General features: G+C 48.3%; 1 protein-coding gene across 1 annotated transcript; it reads right to left on the reverse strand.

Annotated features, from left to right (window-relative positions):
- Positions 1–1157: 1157 nt before the first annotated feature.
- CXCR1 (chemokine (C-X-C motif) receptor 1) lies at positions 1158–2225 on the reverse strand. The gene has a single exon (XM_008570756.1). The coding sequence runs from the start codon at positions 2223–2225 to the stop codon at positions 1158–1160; it is 1068 nt and encodes a 355-aa protein (XP_008568978.1).
- Between the last annotated feature and the right edge of the window lie 7405 nt (positions 2226–9630).

The following is a 9630-nucleotide window of genomic DNA, read 5'->3' on the forward strand; positions in this document are numbered from 1 at the left end:
TAAGCGTGAGCAGTTGGGGGAGCCAGGCAAGGTGTAACCCAGAAGATGACGGTTCAGTTAAGGTGAAGCTGAGATTCTCAGGAGGAACATTTCCTTTTACTTATGGACAAGGAGATCCTCTGCAGCCTGGGGCCAGAGGAGAAACAGGAATTTCTGTACCTCAAGGGACAGTTCTAGCAGGAATTAAAGCTGCAGGGAACACCGCCCATCCACCGAGAGAGTCACCTTTTGTGGGGGTGCTGCCCTCATTCTACTGCAGGAAAAAACCAACAGCACCACACACGCATTTTACTCCATTTCACACCAGATCCTTCCACGGGGGCCAGCATGGAGCAGAACTTTGTTAGAAATATCTGACTATCCCACCAGCTGATGACCGTGTCTGAGTTAGTGGGGTCGCTGATACTATATGTCAGACTGAAAGCTGCAGGAGGGCAAGGGCTCAAAGCTGCTAATCTTGTTCCACGCATGGCTCAGCATGGCTCTATATGCAAATGGTGCCAACACATCAGTCTGTGACATTGGTTGGGGCTAAAGGGGTCTCTCATGCAGTAGGTCTGGTTCCCAATCCTCTTCCCCTTTGTGCACCCACCACACCCAAGGGGAGAATGTGCTTTCACTGCCATCACAGGCCACTGCAAGCTTTGATATTCAGACAACACCTGCCTCAATGTCCCCAGAAGACTCTGCAACATACTTGAGATAGGAAAACAGTCCCCTGAGTTCAGATTAGGGGACTCAAAGCTACCAAACAGCCTGGCTGGAACATGCTCAGCATAGAGGAGGTGTTCCTGAGAGGGCTGGCAAGAGCGCTCAGCCTGCAGAAGAGAGCAGCTGCAGCCCCGTTCTCTGATCTAATGTCAGACTGGGCTTGGGCATGAACATGTTGATGACCAGTTAGCAGGACCATGATGCAAGCATGAAGCAGAAACGATGGTGCTGTCTTTTCATGGAGTGTGGAGGCCGGGCCTTTATGGCATCTCAGCAGTTCCCCAGAGGGTTAGCAGGCCTGAGGACACCAAAGCCCAACTTCCCCATGTTCCACAGCCTTCCTCCCAAGCCCAGACAGCGTCTGTGCACAGCCAGACGACCCCCCAACCTTGGGGTCACAGTTATTCTTTCCTCACAAAGATGAGATACTCTTTCACTGAAGGTTTTCAGAGATTCGAAGGGCCATTGACAGAAGAAGAAGTGTAAGAGGTAATTCCATGATGTGCCAAGAACTCCTTGCTGACAAGGCCACGGGCCACCAGGATCTTGAGGAGTCCATGGCGAAAATTTTGGCCAATGAAGGCATAGATGAGGGGGTTGAGGCAGCTGTGGAGGAAGCCCAGAATCTCGGTGGCATCCAGGGCCTTGTTGATGTCATTGCGGCGCTCACAGGTCTCCTTGATTATCTGGGTCCTCATGAGGGTGTCTGCGACCAGCACCAGGTTGTAGGGCAGCCAGCAGAGCAGGAAGATGAGCACGACAGCAAAGATGACCCGCATGGCCCGGTGCTTCTGCCCCGTGTGGGCCTTAAACAGAGTGCGCAGGGTGAATCCGTAGCAGAACAGCATGACCAGCAGCGGCAGGACGAAGCCAAAAGTGTGGGGCAGGATCCGCAGCACCATCCGCCATTTTGCTGTGTTACTACCCAACACCTCATAGCAGACTAGTCTGGAATCATACAAAGGAAAGGCCTGGCGGAAGAGGAAGAGGGGCAGTGACAGAATCACAGACAGTGACCAGATGCCCAGACATATGAACTTGACCAAATGGCGCTTCTGGGTCAGTGTGCGTGTGGCATGGACAATGGCCAGGTAGCGGTCCACACTGATGCAGGCCAGCAGCAGGATACCACTGTAGAAGTTGACTTCCTTCAAGAGCGAGACCACCTTGCACAGGGGTGTGCCAAAAATCCAGCCCTTTGCCTTGGAGGTGGCCCAGATGGGCAAGGTCAGGGCAAAGAGCAGGTCAGCAATGGCCAGGTTCAGCAGGTAGACATCAGTGACAGAGCGGCTGACCTTGTTATACAGGATGACCAGCATCACCAGAGAGTTTCCCAGCACACTCAGCAGGAACACCAGGGCATAGATGACAACCACAATGTACTTGTTGAGTGTCTCAATGTCTCTCCTGCAGGGCCTGACATCTTCTTCTACAGGTGGCAAGCCAGTGAAATTTAGAAAATCATAATTAGACCCGAACCACCAATTCGATGTGTCATCCGTGGTGCTGGCCATGGTTTGATCTAGTTGAAAGTTAGAAGGAAGGAAATGTTATTTAGTAACTCATATTCGAGGCACTCAAATCACAGATGTGAGAACAGTTACTGGGACATCGTTTGCTTGGCAACCCAAGATCTCCCCCTTAGCCTCCAACTTGCACTTCTTTAGAGGTAGCTTCCTCGTGTTACCAACATTCCATAAACCCAAGGCCCGGCTGAGTACAGAATAAGATGGAATGGAGGAAAAAAACCTCTGCTCTTGGTTGACCCCAAAACTGTCTCAACTCTACCTGCAACTCTGCCTGTGTCCCCCTCTTTAGGCTTCTCCATCCTCTGCCATGTCTGCCATCAGATGGGAAGACCAGGTTGGTCTTGTGCATTCAGGGCAGGGCCAACAATGAGCCAAATGGAGGAGGCAAACCTGCTCCCAGGTGTCCCTTTCTAGCTTATTTCCCCTCCTATTCTCTCTGATTCATATTTACCCTTCTTGAAATCTACAGAGGGAAGGAGATGATAACAACAAATTGGCCCACCACCACTGGCAACCAGGCTGGTGACCACTGAGGAGCCGGTGCCAGATGTCCCGGGGTCCTGAGACGACAGCGTAAAAAGAAACAAGAAAACAACAACAAATTGCATTAAGCTGGATTTTAAGCCCTGTCTTTAACTGAGCAATAAGCATCTTAGTTCTCTGTCTAAAGGAATTTTAAGCATTTGAGAGGACAAAGTCTCCATCCCTATCACTGAAATCCCCTCCTAAATATCCCCAGAATACTTTGGCAGTTTTCAATTTTTTTTTTACTGTGAAACACTTTGTTGGAACAAAATCTTCCCAGGACCGAATATGCAAAGCCTATCAGAACTGAGCTGCTTTGGGGTGGGGTATGGCTCTGCCCAGACAGCCCCTGAGGAGCCCTCCCACAAACCCCCAGGGCTCCCAGGAGAACAGTATGAAAACCTCTGCAAAGTTACCCACTTTGGAAATAAGGATACCTCCCATCCAGTGCTCATTCTATCCTGATTCCACCATTAATGAGCTGTGTGACCCTGAGTGGGTCCTTTTACCTTTATAGATTTTTTTTCTCATCTGCACATTGAGAAAGACTGAGTCGATAACTTCCAATTTTCTTCCAGGTCCCAGGTTCTCTACCTGCCAGTATCTCTATTTTCATAGACCGAGTCTTAGAGCAAAGCAATAAACACCAAGTTGGGGGATTGTAAACCTCTGCCCCACACAAGGGAGAGGTAGGAAAGGAGGGGATGAGGAGGCTGTGACCTCCTGTCACCAGCTACAGCATGTATGAGGTCAGAGTCGAATTCATGGTCAAAAGGGCTTAGAGGCAGGAAGCCAGTTTGGAGAAATCCTCAGGACCCAGAGAAATAAATGCATCTTCTAAAATTAGTGGAACCAAGCCTCCCTGACCCAAAGAAAGTCTTGAGAAACAGAGGTGGCTTCCTACCTGAGGCACCAGCCAGGTATGTCCAACTGCAGAAGCCAGCAGCTCAGAGACCAGAGTGGCTTAACTGTTAGAGGGAATCTGATGAACAAAGGCAAATAGGGGAACCACATCAGACCACGCCTCCCTACTAAGCCCCACCCCATGTCTGTGTTTGGGGAAAACAGTTTCAGTCAAGGGATCACAGGTGTCAGAGACTCTTGGGGTCCACGTGTCCCAGCAGAAGTACCAGGCCTGAAGCTGGGGTTAAGGATCTGTAATCTGGATTCTCTACTGTATGGATGATCATTTTTATTCTCATACTTTTCTTTAATTTATTTCCATTTGTTTATCCCTAAATTCCCTAGTAGATCACCTGTGAAAGCTTCATCTTTCCTGATTGAGAATAAAGGGGAAAGGATTTGACTTTTACAGTAAAGATTTCAGAAAGAGTCCACTGTAAGAGCGACTTGAGGGAGTCCGCTGTAGGAAGGACTTGGGGGCAAGCTGGTGGGAAGGAGGCGAAGGACTGCACTTAGCTATGTTTGGACAGCAAACACACGATTTTTATTTATATCATAGGCTTCTTTGGGGTGGCCTGGTGGAAACTGGGAGGAAAGACTAACTTCCCTGTCAGCCACTCTATTGCACAACCACTGGCAGTGATCTGCTGTTGAGAATGTCTCTGAGACGGGGGCAGGGCCCCTCCCAGAGTCTGCCTGCACAGCAGGGAGACCGCTAGAGCTGTGCAATCAGCAAATGGAATAGTTGGAGTCAATGCCATTGCTGCTCCCCTCTTGGTCATGAAGGACAGTTTTATTGTGGCTGTCCCCTGGCTTTACTCCTCTGGCACTTAAGCCACTCCCCATTATAACATGAACTCATGTACTGCCAAGTCAGCCTTCCCCCTACACTGTGAGCTGCAAGAGAGCAGGACCCTCCGAGTCATGTCTGTATCCTCTGCCTGGGTGTATTGTGAGTGCTCTGTCAACGGTGTGCAATGCGTGATGTCAGACATGTCTCACACGATCCATGGGATGGGTCATCACCACGGTTCACAGTATCTATGGCTTTTGGCCACACACTCATACCAAAGGCATGTCTGAAAGCCTCACTTCCATACAGCCAGACTGGTCTGCCTGGCTTGTTCTTTCCAACCATCCTCTAGTGTCTGAAGTTAGTGCCAATCCGTGCAAGTGTAAATCCTGCCCCTACGTAAATGTCAAATTTATCACAGCACTGGTGCCTACAGCTCAGCACTGGCAAGCCTATTTTCTAAGCTAAGTGGTGCTTTGCTCCTGGCTTCTCTTATCATTTGTAAAGAGTCACAAGAAGTTGAAGGAGACAGTTACCCTGGGGCTACGCATGCTTTGCTATAACCGATATTGGATTTTGTGATCTGATGCCTAGACTACAGAGGACTTGAAGATGGGGTGGTGACATTACCCCCACTAATTATCTAGAGAAAAGGCAGCTCCTAGGGCAGAAAATAGTGATTGGTGGCACAGGAGAAGAGAGGCTGTTTGGGGGCCAAATACCTGCATGCACTCAAGAGCAAGCTGGGGGGGGGGGGGAGTTCTGCCACAAGAGGGCAGCAGCCCCCGTGTGTGACCCACTGAGAAAGACCAGGACTGAGAGCAGTCAGAGCTAATAAGAACCCAGTTTTACGATCTTCTTTGTGTATAATTCCCCTCTGCTTCTCCTGAGCCCTCAGTCACGTTGGCTCACAATTTCAGTCTATTTCAATGAATCACTGAGGGCTCAGGGAAGGGTCTGGTCCACCCTTGAGCCCAGGAGTAAAGGGGAAGCAGCCCCCCTGGGTGAGCATGATGGTGGCAACAGTGCCTGCTGAGGTCTCCAAGGGCAGCTGGATCTGGAGGACAAGCGTGGAAAAGAGTCTTTCACTTAGTGGGAGGAAACAGCCTTTCTCTGGAGGAGGGGGAAAGGCACATGGAGATGAGCTTGGGAGAAGATTTTACCCACTTGAAAAGGTTCTGGCAAGGCGGCCCCCCTACGTGTCTTCTGTAGCTCACCCCCTACTTATAACTGCCCCCTCTTAACCTGATCCATGATGTTCCTAATGGAGAAGCGTTTTTCCACTCTCTGCAGAACACCCAGTGCCACAAAGACTGTTGTAACAGATGCAACCTAAATGCCAGTCGACTGGCAAAATGTGGGGTCTCTGTGGGGTGATACTGTTCTCACCACTCTATTAAATATGACGGCTTCCATGCAAGACGTGTGAGCAGCACAATGTGGCTGTAAGTATATCCACTTTGTCCCTGTGTCAGCTGATGCCAACATAAGCATCTCTTTTTTTTATTTTTTTTTGACCAGTAAGGGGATCGTAACCCCTGGCTCGGTGTTGTCCACACCATGCTCAGCCAGTGAGCGCACCAGCCATCCCTATATAGGATCCGAACCCACAGCCTTGGCGCTACCAGAGCCATACTCTCCCGAGTGAGCCACGGGGCCGGCCCAAGCATAAGCATCTCTTCACATTCCTTAGAAGAATCCACTCCGATCTGGGGATCAAAGCAGAAGAAAAGGAGGTGGAGGAAGGGTTTCTCTCCCCTGCCTGGTGATCATCCCCATTGTCACACTGACAGGTTCAGGGGTAAGTATGTGACCCAAGATGAGCCAGTCAGGGCAAAGGTCAGATGTTTGTTCAATGACTGGAAAAGCAAGTATGTGGTCCTGGTGCAGCTGGAAGCGCTATTGCTACCATAAATGGCAAAACCAGTCCAAGAACAAAAACTAACACAGGAGGGCCGGCCCGTGGCTCACTCGGGAGAGTGTGGTGCTAATAACACCAAGGCCATGGGTTCGGATCCCTATATAGGGATGGCCAGTTCACTCACCCAAGTCAAGGGTTAAGATCCCCTTACTGGTCATCTTTAAAAAGAAAAGAAAAGAAAAACCAACACAGGGAGGAAAGCAGAGCTGGGAGAATCACAAAGACAGAGCCTTCCCAAGTGATTCAGAAATCCTCACGAAGGACCCAGAAATCCCACTTTGGAACCAGACAGCCCATGATGCCAACACTGGCTCTACTTTACTGGTTTGTGGTCTTGGACAAATTTCTCGACATGTATCAAATGTCACCATCCATAGCAATGAAGACAATAACACCTGCCTCCCGAGCTGTTGTGATGATGAAATGAGATGAGAGCTCGGGCTCCAGAACCGAAGCAGCTGCATGCAAATCCCAGCTCTGCCCCTGGCTAGGGGTGTGCCCTGAGGCAGTGTAGACACTGGTTCCATGCCTCAGTTTTCTCACCTGTAAAGGGAGGATAAAAGTAGGATCTAGTGCATAGGATTGCTGTGAGGGTCAGCGAGTTAATACATTTAAAGTGCCTCACACAGCATCTGACAGGTAATAAGTGTTCAGTTACTTCAGCTGCCTTTAAACTTGACCCCCAAAATATGTATCAAATGCACTAAAAATGCAGCCCCTTTGACCCTACAGTCCCCCTTGATGTGAGGAAAGGAAGAAGGGGATGGGGGAGGAAGAAAGGAAGGATAAAGTTTATCACAGTGTTTATAATAATAAAACTTGGTGTAGTGGATTGAATTATGTCCCCCCAAAACTCATTGAAGCTTGAATTGTGTCCCCCCAAGTTTTATGTATTAGAAACTTAGCCTCCACTGTGACTGTTAAGAGGGTGGGAAATCCTATTATGGCAATTGAAAGGTGAAGTCTTCAAGAGGTGATTGGACTGTAGGACCGTGCAGTAGTGAATGGATTAAAAATGGTGGTCAGGGGCATGGTTCTAAGGGCTTTAAAGGAAGAGGAGAGTCTCTCTCTCTCTCTGCTCTCTCTGCTTCTACCATCTTGCAATGTGAGACCCCAGGGTCACTGTTGCCACCACCAGAATGGGCTTTGGACTTTCTAGCCTCAGAAACTGTAAGCAATAAATTTTGTTTTCTTTGTAAATCATCCAGTTTCAGATATTTTGTTATAAGCAAAAAAAAAAGACTAATACACTTGGTGATTAATTCAATGTCCTTTAAGAAAAATTTATACAAATCATATAGTCAACCCTCCATATCTGGGAGTTCCGCATCCAAGGATTCAAGGAGCAGTGATCAAAAATATTTGGATTGAAAAATAATACAAACAAAACAATACAGCATAACAACTATTTATATAGCATTAACATTGCATTAGGTATTAGGAATAATCTAGAGACGATTTAAAGTATATGGGAGGATGTGAGCAGGTGATATGCAAATATAACACCATTTTATATCAGGGACTTGAGCATCCAAGTGTGGTCCTAGAGCTAATCCCAATGGATACCAAGGGACAACTGCACTGGATCTGTGTAATGTAGCACCATGCTTCTATTAAAACAAAAATGTACAGCTATAATTAATGCTATGGAAAAGTACCTATAATAGAACGCTAAGTGGAAGTAAAGACTGACAAGCAGAATGTGCAGTATGACATTTTAAAATATGTGTATGTATATGCACAGGGAAGAAATTGAAAATATAGTCAAAATGTCAATAGTAGTTATCTCTGGGGAGTGGGATTACACACAAAAAGTTCGTGGAAAATAGAATTAAAAGGTACTATGAATCTTTCTATAAACATTTTTTTTTTTTTTAAAGATGACCGGTAAGGGGATCTCAACCCTTGGCTTGGTGTTGTCAGCACCACGCTCACTGAGTGAGCTAACCAGCCATCCCTATATGGGATCCGAACCTGGAGCCTTGGTGTTATCAGCACCACACTCTCCCGAGTGAGCCACGGGCTGGCCCGACATTGCCTAATTTTTAAAATGAGCATTTGTTGGGAAAATAGAATAATTTAATCAGGCCCCCTCGCCTCAGGGCAGGTTATGTGTGGGTGGAGTTAGTGCACCTGCCAGGAACCGTGAACTTGGCTGGCGACTGCCTCTGGTGTCCGCCCTGCGCAGCCATGCTTTCCAATCTACGGCTTCCAAGGACCTGTTTGCCTGTTGCCTAGCTCATAGACCCACATGAAGGGGTCTGGGGACCCAGCCTGGTGTATGAAGTGTTTGTGGCCCAGTCTGGAGCAGGCTTAGGGAGTCTGTAGGCTCCATACCCAGCCCTAGCTTGAGAAATGGCCCAGTTGGGGCAGGATGACCGGTAAGTAAAAGAGCCCGACAAGTGGCGTGGTCGTGTAGCTTTACAATTGGCGTCACGAACAGGATTAAGAGCGCTACAATTGGCACTGTGAGCAGGATTCCGACATCAGCCCGAGCCGGACACCACCACTGGCTAAGTCGGCAGGATTCCGACACTAGCCAGAGCTTCACAGCATTACTCTTGCAATCAGAAAAAAATACACGTTTAACCATTTTCATTGAAAAATGAGTAAATAACATCCTGGTAGTCATTTCCCCTCTTCTCACTCAGATTTGCCTGTACTGCTAGGTTTGTGAGCGGATGGCCAGGACTCTGAGCTTCCACCCCACTGGGCTCCTAACTCCTCAACCTGGAAACCCCCTGCAGTCTTCCCCTTCTGGGCTCCCACGCCACCCAGTTCTCCCATGTTGCTGCTTTTCAGACTGTATGACATTTATTTTTAGGAGTCTTTCTCTCCCACTGACTGTGAGTAGGCAGACTCTGGCTCAAAGCCTGACACACTGCAGCAATTCGTAAAGCACTCCTTCTTTCTCTCCTGCCCCTTCTTCAAGGCAGGAACTGTAAATGCTTCTAGTTTGCATCCATGGTACCCAGCAACTGTGTGTGGCACAGGCAGTAGGCACGTGACCGAAACAGATGAAAGCTAGGCCTGTGAACAAAAGTGACTCCATTTTCCCTACAGAGGACACTCTGTTACTTTTCCACTCCTCAATCATGAGATCCCCCCAGGGCAAATGATTACCCCATGGGCTGCCCTAATAAAATAGACTGAGGTAAGAGAGGAAACAGATATTTACTGATTTGAAAAACCCCTCCCCAAAGCTTGTTTACCATAATTGTAAAAGTTACAGATTAACCTTAAGACCC

This window comes from Galeopterus variegatus, unplaced genomic scaffold, assembly GCF_000696425.1.
Source record: "Galeopterus variegatus unplaced genomic scaffold, G_variegatus-3.0.2 Scaffold626, whole genome shotgun sequence".
In the NCBI taxonomy this organism is placed as follows: domain Eukaryota; kingdom Metazoa; phylum Chordata; class Mammalia; order Dermoptera; family Cynocephalidae; genus Galeopterus; species Galeopterus variegatus.

Excerpts from the sequence above, each read along its gene's own strand:
- CXCR1 (XM_008570756.1), bottom strand. The coding sequence starts at position 2,225 with ATGGCCAGCACCACGGATGACACATCGAATTGGTGGTTCGGGTCTAAT.